This window comes from Macrosteles quadrilineatus, unplaced genomic scaffold, assembly GCF_028750875.1.
Source record: "Macrosteles quadrilineatus isolate MER2022 unplaced genomic scaffold, UCM_ALF_1.0 Scaffold_3__2_contigs__length_128488019, whole genome shotgun sequence".
In the NCBI taxonomy this organism is placed as follows: domain Eukaryota; kingdom Metazoa; phylum Arthropoda; class Insecta; order Hemiptera; family Cicadellidae; genus Macrosteles; species Macrosteles quadrilineatus.
This window is the reverse complement of record NW_026542596.1, coordinates 8,149,689-8,176,698: the sequence shown is the minus strand read 5'-3', so window position 1 is coordinate 8,176,698 and position 27,010 is coordinate 8,149,689. Positions and strand designations below refer to the sequence as shown.

Genomic DNA, 27,010 nt, shown 5'->3' with positions numbered 1-27,010 from the left:
AGACAGTTGAGATGACGGATTGATTGTTTGCGTTCGTGATGAAAATTCGTACATGCATCATATCGATAGCAAAAATGTCAGTTTCTAGCAAATCGTAGATTGTCGTGACGGTATTTTCAATTGAATCAATAAACGCCAGCTCAAAAAACAAGAATTAATAAGTCCTACACCGGAAAACGCGGTGATTGCGGCAGATTGTGTACGCCAATCTGCCATTTTTTCACATGTGCATTCAATTTTTACCAATTAGAAATCATGTCTCATTTGGTCCGTATATTTCATGTTTCATTTGGCATGTCGAAGCACATGGTCACAAATTCAGGATAAAATGTTTCATTAAATTTTGTCATGTTATACAAAGAATTTAAGTTGCAATAGTAATTCTAGTCAATTGAAAATTACTTATTAAATTGAATTGAAATAGCCTACTAATTTTAAGAGCAATGATTATCTGTGATGTATTATTTTTGTGTTCTATGTAAAGGTCAAATTCTATCATCGTCAGTATTACTATTCTTAAAATTTTGTATTTCCTGTATTGTAACAATTTTGAACAGAGTATCACATTTTTTAAATCTGAGAGTATTTGATCGTGTAGAATAAATTCAATCATCGAATCAGGGCATGGTCTCGGTAGAAGGATAGGGTTGCAATAAAGGCTATGAGGATAGGCTTCCATTAACGCCATAAACATTCATTTTTAATAACACAAATCAAATAATCGACTCAGTAGTCGATTTGGCCCAGTTTGCCATTGAGCAAAAAGGTGTGAGTCATTCACAGATCCACGAAATATCCCTTTTGTATCGTTCATTCAGCTGGCGAGTTGTTAATAAAATATTATTTGGAAAGCCTGGTAGCCTAAAAATACATTAAATAAAGTAAACCTAGGTTTCCCGAGACTTTGCTTTGTTAGGTGAAATAACTCCCAAGTTCAATCAGAATAATCAACTCTCTCACTCTCTTTCAAAAATATTATTTATAGTGCATAAAAGGCTATTGTGTTTTTTTATATTTATTATTGTATCACAGCTCATATTTTCAATTCATTATACAGTATTTTTACAAATCTTCATCTTTTCATTCGCCTGTGTTTCAGATAGTATTATTAATATCAAACTGGTATATTTCAAAGGTAATCGGCTTGAACAAAGTATACAAAGTGTACACAAAGAATATTGATGATCACATTTTATGAATATTTTTTTAACAGTGCAAGTTTTACAAGCTCAGCTCATTGTATTAATATCAAGTTGGTGAATTTGTGAGTAATCGGCTTAACCGAATCCAGTGTATATTAACATCTTGGAGTTCATACTTTTGATAAATATTTCATTAATGAATTGATATCCTAAATACATTTGCATTCAACATTTCAATATTTTTTATTATTTGCAATATTACAGTTTTACAGAGTACTCAATTCATTATCAGAAATCTTTCACCAAAGCAAACATTCCATTCATAGAGTGTTCAAATAAACACATCTATTAGTTGTAAGAAGTGTTTAGATTTAAGCTGAGGAAGGTGTGAAAGAGGACAGCTAATCAGATCTCTCCGATCCCCCAATTACCCCCTAATGATTTACCCCTTAATGGACTTCTGGGGTATTTAATTACAGGGCCCACACTTAACATCTTTTATTCCACTGTGCACTGCTCTGTAGTTACATGTCCTCATTAGTTCAATTCAAGTAAATTAAATTCATCACAAACCCCACCAGGGGGCAAATTTTTGTTATATTCACACCTTTATGGAATATTAAATTATATTACATAGAGGTGTGAATAAATTTTTATTTGATGAGAATTTCAGTCAGAAAAGAATTTTTAATTTATTTTTATTTTTCTTTACAAAATGTTGCCCCGGTGGGGTTTGAGATTGTGGTGGGGGTAATCATCTTGCACGTTTGTGTTAACATAATGATAATCTACACATCGTCAAGATTCGTCCAAAAACAAATGGGCTAGGTTGGTTCTTTGTGTATAGTGGCAATATAGTAAATTTTCGGTCACAAAAACTTTGAATACATGTTCCTTGAACGCAATATGAGTAGTACGTAATTCACGCCAAAGAGTCCAAATCTATTCAAATCCACACATACAAATAGGGAATACAAATTTTACAAACAATTAGTGTTTTCAAATCCTAATTTGAACTTAAAGCTAAAACAAGTAAATCTTGTTAAACAGTGAATATTATAAACATATTTTAATGCACAGCCCTGTCCCTGTCCCTTCTTAACCACTTGGTACTATTCTGGTGCTAAGTTAACCATTCCGGTATTAAAAAATCCTGATAGTCCTGATAAAATTTTTTTTAATGTTTGGTCTCCTCCCGTGACCTACCAGTGGATTATATATAATAGATTATGATCTGTACTGACCAGTTCAGAAGAGTGCTTCGACCAGGCCAGGTTGCACACTTGGGAGCCTGTGTCTATACACTGCATGGGCTGGCCTGTCAGGGTGTTCCAGAACCTGATACATCTGTCAGCTGTACCTCCTCCACTGGCCAGCAGTCCGTGATGATGTGGCGACCAGGCAATGGCTACAACAACCAAACAATTTAGCTGATAATAAATAGTGATTAGGGATGGGATTGTATTTTGTAGAGCAAATGGGATAGGATTTTTGATTTTCTGGTTTAAAACGGGATGGGATGTTTCTTCTTGTTCAGCCAAAAAAAGAAACTTAAGTTGTTTAAAAAATCTAGTAAATCTGAGTAAAAATTCCTGCCAATGGCAATAATGACTAGGGATGTGGGGATATCCGAAAAATCGGGTCGGATTCGGTTCGGTTCGGATATCCGTATCCGACCCAAGCCCAATTAGATACCTGACACAATCTGTTAAATATCCGACTTTTTCGGATGGAGAAATAATTTTTCGGATAACATTTATATATGACATACCTTTGACAGCGGCTAGATGCTCTGTATACGTCTGCATGGGAGTGAGAGAATGCATGTTCCACACATACAAGCGGTTGTCGTTACCACCCGAAGCTAGGTATTGGTTGTCAGGGGACCACTTTAATCCACAGATCTGGGAAAAAAACCAATGTCTCACTTGGAAATTGCTTTCAAATAAGCAGAGCAGATGGAGGAAACATGGCAAACCTATATTTTACTTCTTAAGATATTGCAGGATTGTCGAGCAAGAAAATGTCAAACAGCCGGAAAACAAAAGACATAATTACTAATGTTTTGCTCAAATTTAAATATTTTTTAAAAAGTTTAATGTACTTATAATGTCATATTGAATGACAAACCTATATTTCAAGTATTCTACGTTGTTAAAAATAATTTTTAACTTTTATAAGGGACCGAGCTGGGATGTTGGTAAAGCGTGGGTCTTAGGTTCAAACCCAATCACCAATGGCTTCTATGTGTTAATGCCACGCCCGTCTAAATGTATCCTGAAGTAATGTGTCAAATGGTTCTAAGCTTGAGCCTAGCCCTGGGGCCTAAAGGTAGGCCATGACAACAAAAACAACAATTGAGGTTGTAGCTGCTAAATGGGCCTATCCTGAAAACTGACGTTTTGAGACAATCACTGTTAAAGTTTAGAGGTTATGTTTGGCTGTCTGCGTTGGCAGTCGTCTATGCTTAAAGGCCCTGGTGACACCAGCTGACTTTAAGAGTCATACGAACCAAAACAAACTGAAATACACCATTCCAAACTATCAAAGATTATACTAGAAGACAGAGGAAGCAAAATAGCAATTCTCTCAAAGGACCCATCCTTAAGTTTTACACAAAAGTAGCAGTATCATTGACCTATGATACTGCAAGTAGACTTACTATTCTTTTGGAAAATCTAAAACGTTGTTTGGCGTGTGTTCATGTGTGGTTACATTTGGGAGCGCTGATGTAGGCAAAATATCACCTTTATTTTTTAACTAAATATCTTATAGTTTTAAGAATAAATGAATATGTGAAATTAGGATGGGCATAGATTCAATGAGAGTGGGTAATTGTCACAGATATTAGAACGGATAACGGTATGGATAATAAACATAGACAAATCATGTCACTAGCTTAATAGAGTGTTTACTTTTTCAAATTCCTTCCACAGATGACAAGTTATTTTTTCAAATGAATTTTATTTTACCTAAACATCTGTTTCAAAACAAACTATCTGTTATTGTTTTTACTTTTCTCTGATTACTAATTACTTAGCAGTTAATGGAGTGAAATTGATACAAAGGATAGGTATGGACGATTTATTTAATAATGTCAGGACTATGTTGGCATACCAAATTTTTGGTTAGTAATTCAAAACTGTCCAATACGCTGCAGGGTGTCAGTAGATACCAAATTGGATTAAGATTGGTTAAGAATTGGTTAAGAAACTTGGGCAATGATCAAAAAACCGAAAAACCTTATTGCTGGGTTTGACAAACAGGGTGCAGAGAAAATATACGGACCATTTATGATAACTGAGGTTGAGATACGAAAGAACAGAGAGCTAAGAGGAATTTTTAAACACCCAGATATGCGTGGAGGAGAGAAGATACATTAATTTACAGTAGAGTACCAGAAATAAGACAACCATTTGGAGGTCCAAGAAATGAAAGACTTCTCCAGACTGGGATCAACATTGGCAGAGACATTGGAAGGGATAGAAGAGAATGGGAGGCCAAAATCCTCTTAAGGTCTCAGTTGCCAATGAGGTAAAATAAGGTACGGTAAGTGATAATATGCAATTAAAGGTGGTATGTAGCTGATGTGCTTTCTTTAAAACAGTGTGTGTGTGAATCGACCGCCAATCTCACTTCAAGGCTTTTCAAATCGACACAATTTCTGTTTTATTGTAAAATTATCGAATTTAAAATGCATATCGTATAGGCCTATAATCGGATGAAAGAAATAGGTGGTCACAAGATATTTGTTTACAAAATGATTTTCTCTATTAAGACCAATGAATAAAAAAACTTATTAAAGGGTTTGTATTCATTGTTCCACTGCCAGAATGTTTCTTTATGCGTGTAAACTAGCTGTTCTGAATTATAATCATGCTCAGTTTTAATTACAACTTGACTCCCATACGTAGGACGGGCCAACAGCTAGTCTGATCTATAAGGGCCCATCTCGACTTAGGCCCCTTTAGCAGCTACAGCCTTACTATTTTTCATTTCACCTTTCTGCCAATTTCTGATAACCTAGAATCTACGGGTTTTGTAAAACTAATTTGGTTCTATTTCTGACATAATGAAGGGGAGTACAGAGTAGTATTCTGTACCTCTTGACGATGTCCAACAAGTCTTCGATCACCGCTAGTTTGTGCAGGCACACGCACGTCCCTCTGCAGTATCATACGGTCACGGCTGCCACTGCTCAACATGTCTCCATTCCAAGCCAGAGCTCCAACACGGGCACTGTGGCCGTTCAACACGTTCATCTGCTTAGAGACAGACACATCCCACACCTGTACATACCCATTGTGTGTCCCCACGGCTAGGTAGTTACCCTGGAACAAACATCACATTTTAAATTAAATGCTTCATGTTGACACAAACTTACTATCTCATATTCCTTGCTAAAAGTTAACCTCTAGCCGAATATTAAGTATCATGAACAAAAAAACGTATCAACAGTTTTTAAATAGCAAGTAATAAAATGAATTCCTTGCTAAAAGTTAACCTCTAGCCGAATAAATATTAAGTATCATGAACAAAAAAACGTATCAACAGTTTTTAAATAGCAAGTAATAAAATGAGATTGTTTATGAGACATTTAAGCTAGTTACCTGGAACAATTTACTTCAAAGATACTTTAATCACAAATATACAAAAGTATACATGAGTGGCGTTCATAACTATACACTATAAATTATGAAATAACTAGGTAGAAAACTGTATAGCGCCTTGTTCACAAGAAATCTTTTTAATTTCCTTTCAAAGCATTTAAAACTCTTTTCAGATTTTATTATTTTGGGAAGGTTGTTAGCATATAATAGTTTATCCCAGAAACAGTAGGATTTTTGTTTGAAATTAAGCCTCATTTTTAGAGTTATTAATTTGAATATTTTCCTGATTTCTTGCATTATATGTGTGAATATTGCGTTGTCTTGGCAAAGTATCTTAATTATTTTTTACATTTAATACTGTTCTATAAATATAAAGACTAAAGACAGTCATAATTTTCAGATTACAAAAATGATCTCTACAATGAGCATCATCAGAAAGCTTAAGCATAATCCTAATTGCAACTTTTTGAAAATTTAGGATACTTTGTAGATTTATAATTGATGTTGCGCCAAGTTCTATACCATAGAGAATATGTGAGTGGATTGACAAATTATAAACTGATTTTAATGAGTCCAAATTAATACAAAAAGGTGCGAGTCTTCTCAATGCAAAATTACCTGTACTAATTTTAAAACATACTTTTTCAACATGTTTTGTCCAATTAAGAGTGTGATCTAACTGTAGGCCCAAAAAAGTAGAATTAGAAAGTTGAAGCTGCACACAATCTGAATGATTATCAAATCTTACCCTTTCACTCCAGGCAACTGAGGTGACGCTGTTGTTGTCACTGGACAGGTCACACAGCCTAGTGACTTGGCTGGTACAAGCAGACCACAGATATACACAACTGCCCAGCCCTACACTCAACACGTTCTGTGATGACCAGTCTACCAGGTTCAGGTAGAAGTCGTCTTGTAGCTCCGGTGCGTCTAGAACCTGTAACACACATTAGTATTACCACAGATATACACAGCTGCCCAGCCCTACACTCAACACGTTCTGTGATGACCAGTCTACCAGGTTCAGGTAGAAGTCATCTTGTAGCTCCGGTGCGTCTAGAACCTGTAACACACATTAGTATTACCACAGGTACACACAACTGCCCAGCCCTACACTCAACACGTTCTGTGATGACCAGTCTACCAGGTTCAGGTAGAAGTCATCTTGTAGCTCCGGTGCATCTAGAACCTGTAACACACATTAGTATTACCACAGATATACACAACTGCCCAGCCCTACACTCAACACGTTCTGTGATGACCAGTCTACCAGGTTCAGGTAGAAGTCATCTTGTAGCTCCGGTGCGTCTAGAACCTGTAACACACATTAGTATTACCATAGATATACACAACTGCCCAGCCCTACACTCAACACGTTCTGTGATGACCAGTCTACCAGGTTCAGGTAGAAGTCATCTTGTAGCTCCGGTGCATCTAGAACCTGTAACACACATTAGTATTACTATAGATATACACAACTGCCCAGCCCTACACTCAACACGTTCTGTGATGACCAGTCTACCAGGTTCAGGTAGAAGTCATCTTGTAGCTCCGGTGCGTCTAGAACCTGTAACACACATTAGTATTACCATAGATATACACAACTGCCCAGCCCTACACTCAACACGTTCTGTGATGACCAGTCTACCAGGTTCAGGTAGAAGTCATCTTGTAGCTCCGGTGCATCTAGAACCTGTAACACACATTAGTATTACCACAGATATACACAACTGCGATGACCAGTCTACCAGGTTCAGGTAGAAGTCATCTTGTAGTTCCGGTGCGTCTAGGACCTGTAAAACACATTAGTATTACCACAGATATACACAACTGCCCAGCCCTACACTCAACACGTTCTGTGATGACCAGTCTACCAGGTTCAGGTAGAAGTCATCTTGTAGCTCCGGTGCATCTAGAACCTGTAACACACATTAGTATTACCACAGATATACACAACTGCCCAGCCCTACACTCAACACGTTCTGTGATGACCAGTCTACCAGGTTCAGGTAGAAGTCATCTTGTAGTTCCGGTGCGTCTAGGACCTGTAAAACACATTAGTATTACCACAGATATACACAACTGCCCAGCCCTACACTCAACACGTTCTGTGATGACCAGTCTACCAGGTTCAGGTAGAAGTCATCTTGTAGCTCCGGTGCATCTAGAACCTGTAACACACATTAGTATTACCACAGATATACACAACTGCCCAGCCCTACACTCAACACGTTCTGTGATGACCAGTCTACCAGGTTCAGGTAGAAGTCATCTTGTAGCTCCGGTGCGTCAAGGACCTGTTAAACACATTAGTATTACCACAGATATACACAACTGCCCAGCCCTACACTCAACACGTTCTGTGATGACCAGTCCACCAGGTTCAGGTAGAAGTCATCTTGTAGTTCCGGTGCGTCTAGGACCTGTAAAACACATTAGTATTACCACAGATATACACAACTGCCCAGCCCTACACTCAACACGTTCTGTGATGACCAGTCTACCAGGTTCAGGTAGAAGTCATCTTGTAGCTCCGGTGCATCTAGAACCTGTAACACACATTAGTATTACCACAGATATACACAACTGCCCAGCCCTACACTCAACACGTTCTGTGATGACCAGTCTACCAGGTTCAGGTAGAAGTCATCTTGTAGCTCCGGTGCATCTAGAACCTGTAACACACATTAGTATTATTAGTATTATTAGATGAATATGCTTCGCTTCAACCCAATATGAGTGAAATATGAAGTAGAATGGAATGAGATACCTTCAGTGGCTTATTGACTGAGATCGAGATGAGCAGTTCTTTTATGACCTGGACCAATATTTATTAAAATCCCAAAGAAAAATAGTGCAACATATCAACTGCATAAACAACTAAATTCAATGAAATTGTCATCGACTTCTGGGATCACTGCAAAATCTGCGAAAATATCATCTTCGCGGTTGAGACAAAATCCTGAATACTGTATCCTGTATCAACACTGTATTCTGTATGTACTAACACATGTAAAATTGTATATGAACAAAAAGCCATTAGTAGAATTATTTTTAATTTACAACCCAAAACTTCAATTAAAGAATATTTTAAATTATAAAACATCATGACTGTTTATGGAATGTATGTTTTTGAATCAGTTTTATCCATAAAGAAAAGATTTCAGGAATTGGAGCTAATCGGTAATAGTCATGAATATAACACCAGAAATCCCGGGGCTGCATTGCAATAAGCTCTCACGCTCTGGAACTTTTTAAAAAGAAACTTAAATATGCTAGTTCAAAATTGTATAACAAAATTACAAAAAGCATAACAGATGAGGCATCAAGTAAAATATTCAAAATTAAATTAAAGCAGTACCTCATCAACAAAGCTATTTATTCTTTCGATGAGTTATAGGAAGTAACATTAATTTTTGCATTGTTAATTCTAAGAACCTATGTTTATAACTAATTGTCAAATTTAAAACTTTGAATTTGAATTTGCAAATAAAATATGAAAAAAAAAACAGAATCACCATCGTCTACCGTGGCCATGGAAAAATTATCCACGAGTCCCGTGATCGTTGCAAAATCACAAATATTTCCCACGGTCATGTGGACATAATCATCAAAAATTAAATCAGAGACTTCCAAAACAATATTTAAAAATAAATTTTAAAAATATCTCATCAGCAAGGCTATTTTTTCTTTTGAAGAGTTTTGAATAGTCTTAGACGTTAAAAATAAATTCAACATATGTATTTGTTATTTACAATTATTGTATTAATTTTGTTTGGCTTTGCCTTTATCTTATAAAAAATTTAAGCTAGTGATTTTTTTATGTAAGAAATGTATTTAATATCTATTACTTGCAACTGTTGACACTATTCAATGTACAGTAGACTCCCCTCTTATCCGGACACCTTTTAACCGGACATCGGTTTAACCGGATTACACTCGACGGAAATGACATCTCTTTAACCAGACAATTTTTATCAGTACATCGGAATAACCGGACTAGATCGGCAGGAAGTGGGTGGTACTGAAACAACTGTTCTCGTGGGAAAGATTTGAAACCAGTGATCACGTGTGTACAATGCTCTCCTAAATTTAAGTCAAATACTGTATACAGTATGCATTTAAATGGTCCGTTTTAACGAGTTTTTGGGGACGTCGGTTTAATCGGAAAACCCGTTATCCGGACTGGTCTCGGTCCCAAGGAGTCCGGATAGGAGGGAGTCTACTGTATTTCTATTTATAAGAGATGAATAGTCATTTTGAATTGAATTGAATTGAATTGTTTCCAGCCGTGCCAAACAGAATTGGAGTTCTGTTTTCAGCTACATGTTTTTTATACATGTTTATACTAGCAGAGTACCCGTCCTTCGTACGGGGTTGGCAAATAAGTATAAAGTGTGTATTGAAGTTATACTCAAGCTTTGCTTTTGTAATGGGGAAGGACACAATTTGGTAAAATTAAATTTGTTTCTTTAAATTTACTGTATGCTATAGTATAAGGGTATAACACATCTACCATAGCCATAATGTTCTACCACTGCACCTAAATCATAGAAAAAAATAAATCAACAAATATTCGCACAATATTTAACAAATTATTCATTCAATTGAAAACATAAACGTAACTGTAAACAATCCTACTTAGACAGTTCTCATTGAGTATCACAGCTTTTAGTTGCTGCTTAGTTCAAATTAGCTTGTAAACAATCCTACTTAGACAGTTCTCATTGAGTATCACAGCTTTTACTAGCTGCTTAGTTCAAATTAGCTGTACCTTTTAATTTTAATTTGTTCTTGTATTTGCATCGCTATTTTTTCAGTAGCAACAAAAAACTAACAAGTATCATTCGACTGATTAGTTTCGAGTTGATGTGTAAAATTATTATGACGGTGATTTTTGAGGTAAAATAGTAAAATGCAAATGTTGCTTTGATATATAGATGATATAATTTAAGTATTTGAGTACATTAAAACTAAATTACTACCGATCATGTCATTCTGTGTCAAGTCATTATGCCAGTCACCGAGACGAAGACTGCTTTGAGTCTGTTCTGTTGTGGCAGCTATAAAAATAGGTTAGGACAACGACAACTTGCTTATACTCTTGCTTATTCTATACTGTAGAAATATTTGTATCCAGCATTTTATGAAAACACAAATTCCATTTTAGAAAATATTGAGTTTTTACGATTAAACCATACTCGACTCGAAAAGGCCGAGTTCAAAGGTAAACTCGAGTATCAAGGCCATACTCGACTCGGAACTCGAAATCTCAAGTACTCGCACATCTCAAAATCTTTTAATGATTTTATTTGTTTATACCAAAATATTTATCTTTATTTGTAAAATCTATATTATAAAATAGGTAGCATGCTTAACAATATGATTCTGAAAGTAAAAGTTATGAAATAGGCAAGTAAAGCAGCTCGCACTGACATTTCCAGCAATACAGGGTCTTCCAATATATGATTGAAAATTAAGTGTTTTTCACCTAAAATTCATGTCATATTATGTATGAAACAAATGTGGTAAATTTTAAATATTGTTATTTCACTCCATTGACAATTATTATGAATAGAAAAATGTGGTTGCTTCGAATCAAGTTGCATCGATTTGAATCGAAAATCTTTTGAATCAAATTGTTTCTTCAAATCAAAAATGTTTGCTGCTTCGCACAGCTCTAATAAGAGTATAGGATAGAGTCCGAGTTGTTTTACCTTGAATGGAATTCTGGAAATCTTTCTCGTTGCTTTTCTTGGAGATCGCAGCAACTTCTGACTCGGAGGTCCGACGGGTGACAAAGAGTAAGGCGCCACTGACTCTATGTTCTGCTCATTTTCAATTGGAGAAGAATACTGGGGACAAAGAAAAATGTCAAGAAAATTACAGAAGAACCCAGTAAAAATATCTTTTAAGTCTGAAACATCCAACAATATAATATTTAACTTTTTGACCTATACCTAGTCTAATAAATAAATGGTTTAATAATTCAAACCTTTGGTACCAATCTCAAAAATTGACGAAAAACACTCATTTGATATATTTAAAAAACAACCACTACTAAATTTATAATAACAAAATCATCAAACTACCCTTGGCAACCAGAATGGCAGCATTTCATTCTATGATCTATAATAGACTAATTACACTGCCACTAAACAAAACAAATTTTTATAAAGAAAAGAAGATAATAAAATATATTGCAGCCAAAAATGGATATCAAGACAATCTTATGATAATATGATAAAGAACAAAATTATGAAACAACAGAAAAAAGAAGAGAAATTGAAAAAAAGAATACACATGTTTTCCTCATAACTTTAAATTAAATAAAGCAATAAGGTAAACCATATCAGAAACAAATTACAAAGCAACATAGGCTAAAGAACAAAAAACCATGTTTTTAAAATTATAAATTCAAAAGTTTCCAAAAATCAACAAATAACTGTAGAATCATCAAAGTTTAAAAAGAGCGGCATTTACAAAACTTCCTATACAGACTGTAACAAGTATTATATTGTCCAAACTAGTAGAAGCTTCAAATGTAAATTCCAAGAACATATACCGGCATTTAAATCTGAAAATTCTACACAAAGTTATGAAATCGAACTACGCAGAACACTTACTAAAGCGTAACATAAATATCAAAACATAGAACATAATTTATTAGGAATTGAATTTGAACCAAATAAAGACAAATTATTCATTAAAGAGGAATTTTACATATATAACCATCAAAAAAAGATCCTGAAAACATATCCAATACAATGCAAATCCAAAAAGAAAACCTAATATACTAAAAAATCTTATACTGGTATAATAAATCAAAAGAAAACAACGCCTATGTTACAAGACAAAATTCCAAAATCATATGATGATTTAATTATTAACTATTTACATGTTTGTGTTTATTTACTGTTTGTTCATAACTTTGATCATTGCCTAAGAGTTAAAACATGTTAGTCAATAAATTAATAACTTAAAGGGTACTAAATATTTAATTATTTATTTAATTTACTAATAATAATAGTACCTACCCCTCAATATATACAGGATGACAAAAAAGTCTGGAAACGGCTTAATATCTTTTTAACTAAATCTGTTAGAAAATTCAAACCTTTCACATCAACTTAGATGAATGAAAACTACTATTCCCAAGCATTATCATTTTTTTACCTCTACCAGGAGACAACCTATGAGGAGTAGGTACATAATCTTTAATGTACGCATAGGTTGATATGCACATGATTTTAAAGGGTTAGTCAAGTGGAGTTCATTGCCGGAAACCGCGTCTCAAAATGTTCATCCGTTATAAAATGGCGGCTGTACAAAGTTCTTGCGAAATATACCTGCACAAGCCTTAGTATTGGTAAATACCCGTATTAAACGTTAGCTTGAGAGCTGAAATTGTATTTTAGAGTCAACTGGCTTATAGACTAAGTTTATTCAATCTTCAAACCAAATTTAACTGGGTTTCAGATTTCCCGGCTAATGTTGACTATGAGTACCAATACTAAGGCCTGTGCAGGTATATTCCGCAAGAACTTTGGGCTGCCGCCATTTTGTAACGGATGAACCTTTTTTCGACGCGGTTTCCGGCAATGAACTCCACTTGGCCAGTCCTTTGTGCATATCAACCTATGCTTACATTAAAGATTATGTAGCTACTCCTCATGGGCCGTCCCCTGCTGAAGGTAAACAAATTGTAATGCTTGCAAAAAGTAGTTTTCATACATATGAGTTGATGTGAAAGGTTTGAATTTTCTAACGAATTTAGTTAAAAAGATATTAAGCCGTGTCCAGACTTTTTTGTCACCCTGTATATATATATTATTAATATTGAATCTTACTATGTATATATCTCAAAACTTTGAGAAATTAAATTAAATTTTGACCAAGATTTTTCCAAGACAAAAAAAACGCCTGCAGAAGGTCAATGTAGGCCTAATACCCGCAATGCAGTAGACACCTTTTAACCGGACACCGGTTTAACCGGACTACACTCGACGGAAATGACATCTCTTTATCTCGACCGGACAATATCAGCATATTGGTTTAACCGGACTAGATTGGTAGGAAGTGGGCGGTACTGAAACGACTGTTCTCGTGGGAAAGATTTGAGACCAGTGATCACATGTCCAAATACAATGCTCTCCTAAATTTAAGCCGAATATCACCGTAAACGGTCTGTTTTAACGAGTTAATGGGGATATTGGCTTAACCGGCAAAACCGTTATCTGGACTGGCCTTGGTCCCGATAAGGAGTCTACTGTACAGGAGCGTGTTGTTGCGTTTCCTTTGCGAATGCGTTCTTATTTAATCAATTCTTTACATGTAAATATTGCTTTAATTGTTTTATACATTTTTGTTTTGACATCGCGAATGATGAGAAGTTTTGTTAAGTGTAAGCAGTGTGAGATATGTTTTACTACTGTAAACATAGCCAAAAGAAGTCACTCCAAAATCATTCTAAATATAATACAAGACAGATAAATTGTTACTTGATACTTAACATTAAGACTGATAAATTTGGCATTTTTCAAAGTTGAACTATAATTTAACTGATATCACCATGTTTCCAATGTGTAAGGGTGAATGTCAAACTGAGATGAAATTTCAAATAATAAAAAATATAAAAATAAAAATGAGTTTTTATTTTATTACACCTTTCATTAGTGATGGGTAAGTACTTAACGTCAAATGTCGGTTCCACCGGTTCTTGGGAAAAGTACCAATACCGAGAATCGATGGTGAAATGTCAGTACCGATACATTCGGTACCAAGTTAATGGATTATATTTTTATTTACTCATTTACAAAATTCAAATTGTCAACAATGATGATTATTTCACTTAAGGCTATGTGAAAGGGCATATTTATCATAAAATATTATCAATAGTAGGCTAGGATGATTATTTCTGTGTTAGTTGGTTAAATTGTCGTCACTATAGTCAGCTGAAAAGTGGTGCAATCATCGACTACAAATGCTCCACTATCTTCAAGCAGAAGACAGAAGTTCATAGTTCATTTTGTCTTCTCCACAGTCATCAATATCGGGGAATCGTCCAAATTTTTTGTTTCTTCATGCTGTAGGCCTACTGTGAGCATTTTGTTTAGGGCCTATTTAGGAAGTTATGGCCATTATAAAATTCATTTAGGTTGAGATATGGTTTATCTTGAAGGTATTTTTTTAGTGATTTGATCAAACGTTTAGTGTCAGTTATTGATTTTAGATTGTTTGTAGAAGATTAAAAAGCCTAGTTCCTATGAAATGTGGGGTTGAATATCTTATTTTACAACTGTTATTATTATTGTTAAGTAGGCCTACTATTGGTTTTAACTTTTATGAGTTATTAATGTTTTTATCGACATTACAACATTCTTCTGTCTTGAAACAGCATGTAACAATAGCCTATGACTAGCAGTAGGTACAAGAATTTTTATTAATCTGTTCCTTTCGTGATTTGTTGCTGTACAGTGTTTAGCAACTTTTGTAAGTCTTAATTTTATACTCTGCAGTTTTTGCTAATGAGCAAAGTTCAATGACAACATATTGTCATGATTGTGCAACAGTCTACCAATTGTATTCTGATGATGTAATATGCAAATGATCACATTAATGGCCATATATACAGTTTTAGGCTTTTTATGGGTTTTTTTTATGTCATGTGGATCAACCGGTTTCAGTTATCCGTGTTCTCCCCCCCCCCCCCCCCCAATCACCCCAGATAATCAAGGTTCTACTGTATTAATTTTAGGTCGCCCTCTCTCACAGTCAGGTAAACTTCAACACACATCAGTCTACTGAGCAAGACAGGACTCGAGCCCTCAATTTAAAATACAGTCTCCAGACTAGAGAGACAATGCCTTTAAACAGCCCAGCCACTTATCAGACCTTCCACATTAACAACAATGCTTAATCCAAAGTTAAAGCAGCATAGTATTTCAAAACTTGACTCCCAAGTGGCATCACATGTCAGGTATAAAACAGTATAAAATCTGTATCGACAACAATACAATGGCTTTTATACATACATGGAAGAAATTGTTCCGCTCAGGTGATGATACCGCACGGCGTTCATCACAAGGACCCTTGACCGCCCCAATGTTGGCTCCCAGAAGTTCGTTGCGTAGCAGACAGTTGTACGCCAGACTGTCTCTGCCCCCCTCCCCAGCTGTGGCGTCTCGGGACTTCTTGGATGAACAATTCATCGACCTTCCGTCCTACAACACAAAATAATTAGTAGCCTATCAACATTTACTAGTTTTATCCCTCTGTCTAGAATGACAACAGGCTTCTAGAATTACACTTTTTCAGCATAAACAACCTAATACGGATAAAGTTACTGAACGAGATACTTATTGCATTGAATGAATAATGCACATTGAGAGAAAACTTACCTAAAGCTTCAGGTGGTGATGTATTCAAACAACGAGCACACACCAATAAATACCAACAAAAATAAACAATTAAAATCAAGTATTTACATGGCTCCCCTACTTATTACTATCATTACATTCTGTTATTTTTTTTCAGCACAACAGTAAAGAGTACAAATAAACTCAATAATAATATTATATTATTTTGATAATATTTTTTAAAGTAATGTCTGATTTGTGATTTTTTGAGCGGAAAGTAAATAAAAGAAACTTCTTATAACACTTAAAACATATATTTACGCTTATACTGTTATTCATAAGACCGTAAATATACAAAAAAGATGGTAAGTGGTGATCGATTTCGATTGGACACTCACATCATCATCAGACCCAATAGGGGAATGACCTGTTACAAAAAAGTAAAACGGTCCTGGGTCTAGGTCTTACCATGAGACCTACGGTGATAGCTTAATCCCTATATGGATAATTCGCTAAAATCTTTAATTATTAGCCAAAAATATTGATTCCTCTGGATATTACCTCTAACCATAGAAACAAAAAAAGGGTTGGAATTTTTTTCACCCCTTTGGGGGAGGGGGGGTTGATTTTTCAAGTTTTACAAGGGTTTACAAGATCATGTACAGATTAAAACCCATAAAAGATCATTTATAACTTTTTGTTTATAAGTGTTTCTTAAAGTATGCTCTTATGGTCAGGATGGGTTTTGTTTTGTTTAAATACAACAATTAATGGTCCTACATAGAGATGGGCCGATTCCTGAATTGGTCGATTCCGATACCGATTCCGATTCTACAACTTTGGTTTCGATTCTCGATTCCGCACTCGATACCGATACCTGTTAAAAATTAATTTAATAACACATATAACTTATGAACTTATGATAAAGCCTAACTTTATTTAATCTTTAAATACAATAAGATAACTGCATTGAATTTATTAAGGTTACATAGATTAGGTTAGCCAAAAAGGAAAAATAAGATAGGGCTATTTCAAGAAGACATGAATTTTAACATATTTTATTAAATTAATAATTAATTGATAATAATAATTAATTGAGCACAATCACCAATTTAGGTACCGGTAGGCCTAAAATGTTCACAGAGTTTTTTTTCATAAGAATTCATAATTCGTACATCTAGGCCTAGGCCTACAATGAATGTTCCATATTGCTTGAGTTATAAACTCAAAGTCATCTTCAATATTGTCATCATCAATATCACTTAAATTACTTAAAGAATCATATAAAAAAGTCATGGAGTTCGTCACATCACTAGAACGGAGTCGGAGATCATATATCCATTTTGAACAACTCAAACTCACTATGCACGCACAGAAAACAAAACAAACAACAAAAAACCAAAACATAGGTTAAACAATTCATTTGCCATTTTTGCAAACTCGTGACAGCTGTTTCAGTTCAGTCATAGAGAAACAACATAAAAAAACCGATAAAAATACATCGCTAAATGGCTTTCTACAATAGTCACCATGAAGCCCTGAATTAGCTGAACAGTTCGTGGGGTCTCATATCTTATAATGTCATAGCTTATAATCGTGAATTTGTTCCATAGCTTATAATCAGTTATAAGCTATGCCACACTTTCACAAAAAATTATAAGCTATGCCACAATTTGGAGTTAGAAAATGCGAGTTAAACCATTGACTATATACACCTTATGTGTATTATATGTATATATTAAATGCTTGTACCATCTGGCAACATTGCCTTTGATCTGACAACATGGCGGCAACTAGAGTTCTGATAGGCCTAGTTAGTTGTCTTGTCTTGTCACTGTTGTCAAATGAACACAGCTCGTCGTACCCATTGCTACTCGTTCTGAAATGCAATGGCAATCTATTTTGGATTATAAAACTATTACGAATGTGAGATAATGAACTTGGAATTATTTATATTAGCTGACTTCAGAGTATTTCAAATAAACTATGATGTGCCACTCTTTACAACCTTCAATGTCAGTTGAGTTTAGCATTATTAATTAACCTCACTTTTCAGAATCGGTATCGAGTACAATGAAGCAAAGTATCGAGTATCGGCGATTCTTCGATACCACTGGTATCGAAGGTATCGAGGTATCGAGAATCGGAATCGGCCCATCCCTAGTCCTACAGTAGAACCTCGCTAATCCGACCTCTAGTGTTCGGACTCCTCGCTTGGTCCGACCGTGCCGCCGTGCCGCCAACACCATGGGCTTCCGCTAACATAACCTCATTGTCCAAGAAAAATACCCAGAAAACTTTATAAATTGTGTTTTTTTTAGTGTAATGTGTTGAAATTCGTTGTATATTTAACAATGTCTGCCCATTATTAATATTAAGTAGGCTCCCACATTATTGTTTTTGGAAAATCAGAGTTCATTTGACAAAAATAAAATGGAAGCAAAACAAAGAAATGCCGATCAAAGCTTCAAGGTCAAGATATCCGTTTACACTGACAATCGTCTGCTCCTTAGGCCTACACATGACTCATCTGTCTGCTGTGCGCTTGCTATGTCACAACATTTTGTTATTGGGTATTTAGTAATCATGACAACTTTAGTAGCCTGTGATTGGGTGTTTAGTAACCATGGCAACTTGTTGAATGGTAGTATGAAGAGAAACTTAAGAAAGAATAGAAGAACAAAGAGAAAGAATAACATAAGCAATGTTTTTATGTCATTGTTATCTTTATCGGTTTATTTTACGACTGTTGTTATGCTATAAGTAGGCTCAGGGCCGATTACCGAATAGGCACGGTAGGCACGTGCTTAGGGCGCGAGTTAATAAGTTTTTTTCGGGGGGCGCCAAAAAATTAGAAAATAGAAAGAAATTGGTGGTTGTATTTGCAAGAGATCGCGTTAAACTTCTGATAGTCCTTTGCCGCAGTTAAGTCATTGACTCCCACGATTGCGGCAACGTGTTATTTATTTAACTACCACGGTAGTTTTTGTCGCGAATTTTTTAGAAATTTGCCGCGACCGCGGAAAAATTCTGACTATTTCCCGTGGTTGTGTAGACATAATTATTGTCTTCCATGATCGTGGCAATATATGAACACATCCAGCGGTTGTGAGGAGATTTTCACTGTCTACCACAGATGGAGGCAAAATTATTATCTTTTCTTGCGGTTGTGTGGATATATCATCGTCTTGAGCGATCGTGGTCAAATTCTGAACATCCTTCGCGGCTGTGAAGAGGCTTACTGTGGACATATTAAAACGTCTCCCCTGATTGTGGCAAAGCGGCAAAATGTCAATCATCTCCCTCGGTCGTATGGAGATCATAATCTTTTTCCACGATCGTGGCAAAATTCTGACTGTTTCATGCGGTCGTGTGGACATTATCGTAATCTTCCGTCATAAACTTCCGTAATCGCAGCAATATTATGATCATCCCTCGCTGCTCCGTGGATATAAACAACGCTTTGCGCGATCGCAGCAAAATCATGATCAAATCCCGTGCTTGTGTAGACATTATCATTGTCTTCAGCAATCGTGTCAAAACTCTGATCATCCCTTGCGGCCGTGTGTATCTCTTCCGCGGTCACGGATACGTCACTGTTGGCATGCGCGATCGCGGTAAATTAATAATTCCTGGTAGAAATACAAAATTCAAGCACTATTCCCGGTTCAAAAACTCACACATAATTCCCCGAATTCCTGGTTTCCCCGGTCGGTGGAGACCCTGTATTATATATTACAAAGGGGCGCTACTATTAGTTTTGCCTAGGGCGCTGACAGGGTAAAAAACGGACCTAAGTAGGCTACTATTATTTTATACTTTTTTTATGTGCTATCTAATGTTTTTATCAACATTCTTCTGTCCTGAAACAGCGTAGCAGTAGCATATGACTAGCAGTAGCTTACTAGACTTTCTGTTGTTCTGTTCTTTATTTTGCTGTACAATGTTTGGCAATTTGTTTGAGTACTATATGTAGTATGTAAGTATTCTACTTACAGGTATCATTGAGAAGCGAGTATGCCAATTGTGAGGTGACCTGGCAGGAATGTAGCGGTCGGCCGACACATTCACTGAGTTCTTGTTGGACATCTTAAACAATGGCGGAGGAACCTGGAACAGCCAAGTCCATCAGTAATTATTTAATTAAATCCATGTTTTAGCCCCTGAGCTGTGGTATGATAAAAACTAGGTATTTACCTTTGTCTACAGCTTAAACTGTTGTAACTTGCGTTACAGCATTATAATGCTATCATCAGACAGAAGATTCAGCTAAAGCAGCATCGTAGAAACACATAACACGAACACGGACTAACATTTTACATTTAACGAAAATACAAACAGGCCTGTCGCACACAAGGTACCTGTTGACATGATCTGAACTGGATGTCGGCCGTAACGCAAGTTAAAACAGTTTGAGCTATAGACAAAGGTAAATATACCTGTTTTTAAGTAATTATTTGCAGTTTCAGTTTGAGGTTGAGAATGTGTAGGGCATAGAGCAGAAGGGCCAAGGTTATTAGGGTTTTTGTTAGAATTGCAGGCTTACTTGATTTGGAAAAAGTGTAATCTGGCACAAGAAACACATAATAGGCTACTTCATACTATAGGTAAGTTACTCAAAAGTAAGACAAACCCATTGTCACTGACAGCATTTTAAACCAAGGAGGTTTCTTCTAAGGTTTATTGAAAAAGCTCTTAAGGTTGAGAAAAAAGGGACATTTGCAGACCATTTGTCTGCAACTATCACCTTAAAAGCCAAAAGCATGAAATATGTTTATGTTACAACGGCTGTCGATTTTAACCACAGGTCATCGTCAGGGCCAATCGGAAACTGTCAAGAAGTTATTAAGATGGCAAACTAAATTTAAAAATATTGTATTTTTATAATGTGGCACTTACAATGACTGGTGTCCGTAGCCTTTCTTCCAATATGTGCACTTTCTGTGGAGTGACACAGGGCGAGATGGTAGGAGAGGGGGTGATTGGATATTCTATAGGGTTGTTCTCTGTGTCTAGTTCATTCTGTTTCTCTTCCTGGCTGCAGGGGGGTGTGTCGTCAGTGGGTGGGAACAGCCATCTCTGCACATGAGACTTGCGCACTGTCACTTCCTATACACAAATAAATATTAAATAACTATGAAATTTATGCATTATTTAATTATTTTTTTTGCATTTTACCATATATAATCTAAGAATGCTTAGAATATTTTACAACAAATTACAATGTTTGGTCCCTACTACAGAAACAGTACTCTTGTTCCAACTAGAATAAGTCTGTACCATTAAAAATTAATACTAATTGAAATGAATATGTTTCAAAACCACACATTTTGAGTGCAGAAATTCAGTACGGTACTGTACGAAATAAAGAGGGGGATTAAAAGCTTTGTGCACTGAAAAGCGCACAAAAGCGGGTCGTGAATTTGTTGTTTGCGGGGCTATGGACAAAGCGATGTGTGTGAGTTAGTCATATGGATTGCCATCCAAAATCTAATAAGCAACTCCTGGCATAGGGAATATTTCATATCTACAAGACACCAGACACCTATTTCTGTGATCTAAGCCTAAGGTTAACTACGTACCACAGTCTCAGTATATTTAATTGTGTCTTCCTCGCAATTCATCTGTTCCGAGTCTGTTATGATAGTCTGCGTGGGTGTTGTGGGAGTTGTGTTGGCAGACTCACGCAGAACTATGGATTTGGGCGAACACATCTGCTGTCTGCGCAGTCTCTTGGCAAACTGTCGATCCATTTCACAATCTGTATCCATTATGATTTTTTTCTGCAAAAATCTTTTTGTTTAGAAACATGACTAATTTATTAATCCAGTACTTATTTAACACATTTGGTTACTTATTTATCTATATATTAATAGGCAAGCATGTTTCTTTAAAACCTTTTTTCTCAGCTCGTGTGAATCGTAGGGAAAATCTACGCATACCGTTGGAAAGCTATTTTCCTGTAGGTGTGCAGAATCCCTTTATAAATTTAAATAGGCTCAAAGATAAGCACAAAAAATGAGTTTAAAAATTTGAAAAAATTAACATGGATCTTATGCGTTGCTATGCTGGTTACGAAATAACAACGAAATATAAACAGAAAATCAAAACAAATGGAGGAAACTCCAATCACATGTTTTATTTACAGTGTGGGGTGAAAATAGATAAGTGAGTACATTACATATTTTTGGTCGAGTTTCGACCACTGGACGACCTCTCGTATTCATTATTGGTTAGTTATTCATTTTCTAAACTAAAACTGCAATATAGATCTACTACATATAAGACTATGTCCTGTTCACCCACCAAAACATAGGCCTAGTACATAGTTCCCATTTAAGGTATATGGATATATGTTAACCCTTTGCCCTCGAATGGCCGGCAGTGCTGGCCACAGCTGTTTCTGAGTCAGCTGGTCATTGTTCACGCAGCACCTGAGAGGCATTCTCAGGTCGTACGGCCAGCACTGCTGGCTATTGTGGTTTCTCTGTTAGGTTGGTCACCATTCTGCCAAGGTTAACATGGGAAACTCCAGAGCCACTGGGGCCGAGCCGATTGGACGGATCACGAAATTGATGGTGTATAAACCTACTCCATGAAATTCTACACGTATGTACCAAGTTTCGTGGCAATCGGTTCAGCGGTGTCTGAGTTTATCACTGCCAAATAAATATACAAACATCCTCTTTTATACTTATAAGATCTTGTATTTTGCATAATAATGTAATGTTAATTATTTAACAATACAGCTTGAGTTTTAGCTAGTTTCTCATATAGGGGATAAGATAAATTACCATAGCTCTCATAGTAAGATCTGGACCCGGGCCCGATTTACTTTTTAATTTTGATGTCCCTAGAGGCCAAAAGAGAGACCATCTGCCATCTGGTCCATATATATATATATGTTAGCACGATAACTCGGGCAAAAGTCATCTGATCTTGATGCAATTGAATGAAAACGCACCTAATTTGAATCAGCTTGAAAATAACATGATGACACCATGGGAACGGGGTTTGATTGCGGTAAAAATTGGGTTTTCTAATTTTTTACCCTCAAAACATAATTTCTCAATTTCACTCCACAACACATTTTGTAAAGTTTAAAAAAACAAATAATTTAGTATGGTGAAGTGCTTTTGGTACGGTTATTGGTTTACAAAGAAAATTCAAACAAATTTTAATTCTAAATTCCCATGTTATTCTTACGGAGAATAAGTAAATTGTTGTAGTTTACTTATTTATAGATATATTTTGATCAAACTTGGCAAATTTATTTATTTTATACTGAGCTATTAATATTTTACAACAAAATAATCAAATTTTACTACCCTCACTGTAGAAGCAGCCCTAAGTAGGATTACTCGTTAAACCTAATAATACAGGTTGATTTAAAAAAAAATACCACAACTTTAAAAATGTGTATTTAATGAAAGTAACATAAAGCCCCCCATACACTATCCAACATGTTGGACGGACATGTCGGGATCCGACGTCTTGTCGAACATATTGGACAGTGTGTGGGTTCCGACCCGACATGCTCGACGGATATGTCAGGTCGGATGCTCGGTCCGATAGCACCACCCGACTCGAGCCGTCCGCCTGACATGTTGGACCGTGTGGTGGGAAACCGTCGAACTGCTCGCCCGCCTAGCCACAGTTTCCAGTAAACTTGTATTTAGCGAGTTGTGCGTGATGTGTAACCGTCCCATTTTTCCATAATTTCATTTAATAAAATAATAAACAGTTCTGGTCAGAATTTATTTAACTCTACAGAGACCAGAAGGCGTTGTGGGCTGTCAAAAGTAAACTCTATTACAACAAACATGCACATAGGGGCACGATATCCTGATGGAAAAGTGCAAGGAACTGTATCCAGAGTGTGATTTAAAGTTCGTTAAAAATGAAATTGAAAATTTAAGAGCCTAGTTCCATAGGCTCAAAAAATCCCTAAAATCATCGCTAAAAAATCCACCTGAAACAGCTAACAGTCGTCTCAAAATCCATCTCAGAACTAATATTTCACCTGACTTGTTGGGTAACATGCTCGATAGTGTGTGGGAAACACCCGACATAAGTCAGGTTGGATGATGGGTCCGTCGTCAGGTCAGGTTGTCAGGTCGGGTGGCATGTTCGATAGTGTATGGGGGGCTTTATAGAACCTTCTGTTGTACATCATTACAAAGAGTATTTAAAAGTTTTTTTTACACAAAAACGAGTTTAGAGATGCATAAGTTTGTAATGATGTATAACAAAAAGGGTTCCATTATGTTCTTTAATTAAAAACACTTTTAAAGTTACGGTATTCTTTTTTAATCACCCTGTAAATATCTGACAAGTTAAAGAATATGTGAAAATCCAATCAGGCAAATGGGAATTCGCTACGCTAAGAAGCTAAGTCTACAGTTTTGTTGCGGCAGGGGTATTTAACTTATCACGCAAAATGTATCATATATTAAACACACACTTCTTTATTTATAAATCATTCCTTAGGAAAGAACTGAAGACAATTAATTCTAAGATTGAATTTGCATCCATCTGGATTGTAATGGTCTTACTATTTGTTTCTTGGTATTTAACTGATTTTAAAACAATGTTAACCAAATAAATCAATACATCCACAAACAATAGGATATAGTTCAAATATTAAAATCTATCTTAAATTGAAATGGAAACATTTAATTGACATCAGTTAACAGGCCAACACTTAATAAAACAAACATAAAACAGGCTTTAGATTTTACAATTAAATGAAAAATCTACTTGCATGGATCAGAGTTTATGGTAAATGTTATGATTCAGGTTTACATGTTTACTATAAAGTTGTAGGTATCTAAAGGCCTAACTTTGCACACTACTGGGACTAGATAATTAAATTCAATAGGTCTACTACTAGATATTAAAAACACTAACCTGATACAATAAAATATTATTCAGAGGTAACTTCTTCTACATAACAGTCAAAAGTGTTGATTACTTAATAGATAGGCTAGTGTTTTTGTCCTCATCCCCAAAATTGTACAACTTACCACATAAAATAATAGACTACTTGAAAAATGCAGTTAAAAAAAGTTTTAATTTAGCAGTAAAACTTACACTATCCAAAAGTAAATTTTGTATTGCAGGGTAAAATATTTATCAGTTACAGGTCTAACACACAAGTTTATTCCAAATGTTTTGATGTCATAAGTTTAGTTACCACACCTATCAACCTAAAGATCATCATTCTATCCAACTAAAACCTTACTTTTGGTTGAAAACTCCGTATTAGGCCTTAAGATTAAATCTTACGATTTTCGTGTTTAGCCTAAAGTTGATGTTTTTTTGTGCCAAAATATTAAATAAACCAGTTGCTTTATCCCAACCAAAATTCTCGGAAATTGGCTCTATGATACATTTTAGCATTAATAAAAGAGATAGGCTACTTACAATTTTAGTTTTCAAAAACTAAAATCACTTTTTATCACAATTTTGTTTTAAAATTCCAAGTTAACTGGACTGTCTTTTCCCCAACTATTCACAGTCCCACCCCACCAGCTTCTGACTAAGTTCTGTTCATCATAGGTTGATTGTTTGTTTGAGGTCGAAGTCCAAGAAGTAAGTTAGTCATCCCTGAGTTTTAAGATAAAAATCAGTGATAACACAAAGTGAATTGCCACTAGGAATGTTGTCTTGCCTAAACAGGTTAACCCAACTGAAAAGATAGCCTAATATTTGAAAACATTTCTAGAAATCTGTTAAGAGTACCTAACAAACGGTCACTGACCAATGTTTATTGACTACAAGATTTAAAAATAATGTTTATAACTGATATAAATATGTTTAACATAACCCAAAGCCTTATCATATTACTTTTAATTTTAAACTAATTAAACAGTATCAGCTAGATCTGATACGCAAGTTACTTTCTTCCATTAGCTTGTCAACAACCCTTATCATGTTAAAAGTGGTGAGAGTTATGATATTTTAAGGGGAAATCACAAAAGTTTCAATAATTTTTTAACCTTAATTTTTACAGGAATTAAAAGGGTTGAAATTTTTTTTCATAAGACTAAAACATACTTAATTTTCATCAAAATCAGTAGAGCCAGTTTTTTAAATCTGATATTTCTGTTATTATTTTTATTGTTACGAGAGGTCGTCCAGTGGTCGAAACTCGACCAAAAATATCTAATGTACTGTACTCACTTATCTATTTTCACCCCACACTGTAAATAAAACATGTGATTGGAGTTTCTTCCATTTGTTTTGATTTTCTGTTAATATTTCGTTGTTATTTCGTCACCATGGCAACGCATAAGATCCATGTTAATTTTTTCAAATTTTTAAACTCATTTTTCGTGCTTATCTTTGAGCCTATTTAAATTTATAAAGGGATTCTGCACACCTAGAGGAAAATAGCTTTCTAACGGTATGCGTAGATTTTACCTACGATGCACACGAGCTGAGAAAAAAGGTTTTAAAGAAACATGCTTGCCTATTAATATATAGATAGATAGATAGATGGGGAAATCACTATTACAAATCAAAATCTGTAAACATCAGTAAACATCCACAGACACACACAGATAACCACTATTTTGGGTTCAGGGGAGCCCAAAGCGGATGTATCCACCCAAAACACAAACTCAAAGATTTTGATGATCAAACAATACTTCCTCCATAGGCTATAAGTGTAGGGGGAGGAAGAAGTTTTTAGTGCAAGAAGTTAAACACATGTTTAGCCTAAACTACTTCCTAAACATTTTTTCTAGCAAAATGATTGCAAATAAAAATTTTCCTAAAACTTTCCAGAAAAACTTGAAAAAATATAATTAGGCCTATGTAGCCTAGTATTTAAATGATCTTTAATATTAATGAGATTATTGTAACTGAAATTTTAATTTGGTGGTTGAGAATTATA

The 27,010-nt window shown here is 35.4% G+C and overlaps 1 protein-coding gene across 1 annotated transcript in view; it reads right to left on the bottom strand.

Moving 5' to 3' along the window:
• The window catches only part of LOC128989731 (fizzy-related protein homolog), a 31,274-nt gene extending 5,720 nt beyond the window's left edge, over nucleotides 1–25,554 (bottom strand). Inside the window, exons 1-10 of the mRNA XM_054411751.1 lie at nucleotides 25,537–25,554; nucleotides 21,693–21,893; nucleotides 21,010–21,219; nucleotides 20,107–20,220; nucleotides 15,787–15,975; nucleotides 11,470–11,607; nucleotides 6,501–6,689; nucleotides 5,246–5,473; nucleotides 2,914–3,046; nucleotides 2,387–2,550 (exon numbers count right to left, since the gene is read on the bottom strand). Coding sequence (XP_054267726.1) covers nucleotides 2,387–2,550; nucleotides 2,914–3,046; nucleotides 5,246–5,473; nucleotides 6,501–6,689; nucleotides 11,470–11,607; nucleotides 15,787–15,975; nucleotides 20,107–20,220; nucleotides 21,010–21,219; nucleotides 21,693–21,881 — 1,554 coding nt within the window. The 5' untranslated portion in view covers nucleotides 21,882–21,893; nucleotides 25,537–25,554. The remainder of the gene's footprint in view (nucleotides 1–2,386; nucleotides 2,551–2,913; nucleotides 3,047–5,245; nucleotides 5,474–6,500; nucleotides 6,690–11,469; nucleotides 11,608–15,786; nucleotides 15,976–20,106; nucleotides 20,221–21,009; nucleotides 21,220–21,692; nucleotides 21,894–25,536) is intronic.
• Between the last annotated feature and the right edge of the window lie 1,456 nt (nucleotides 25,555–27,010).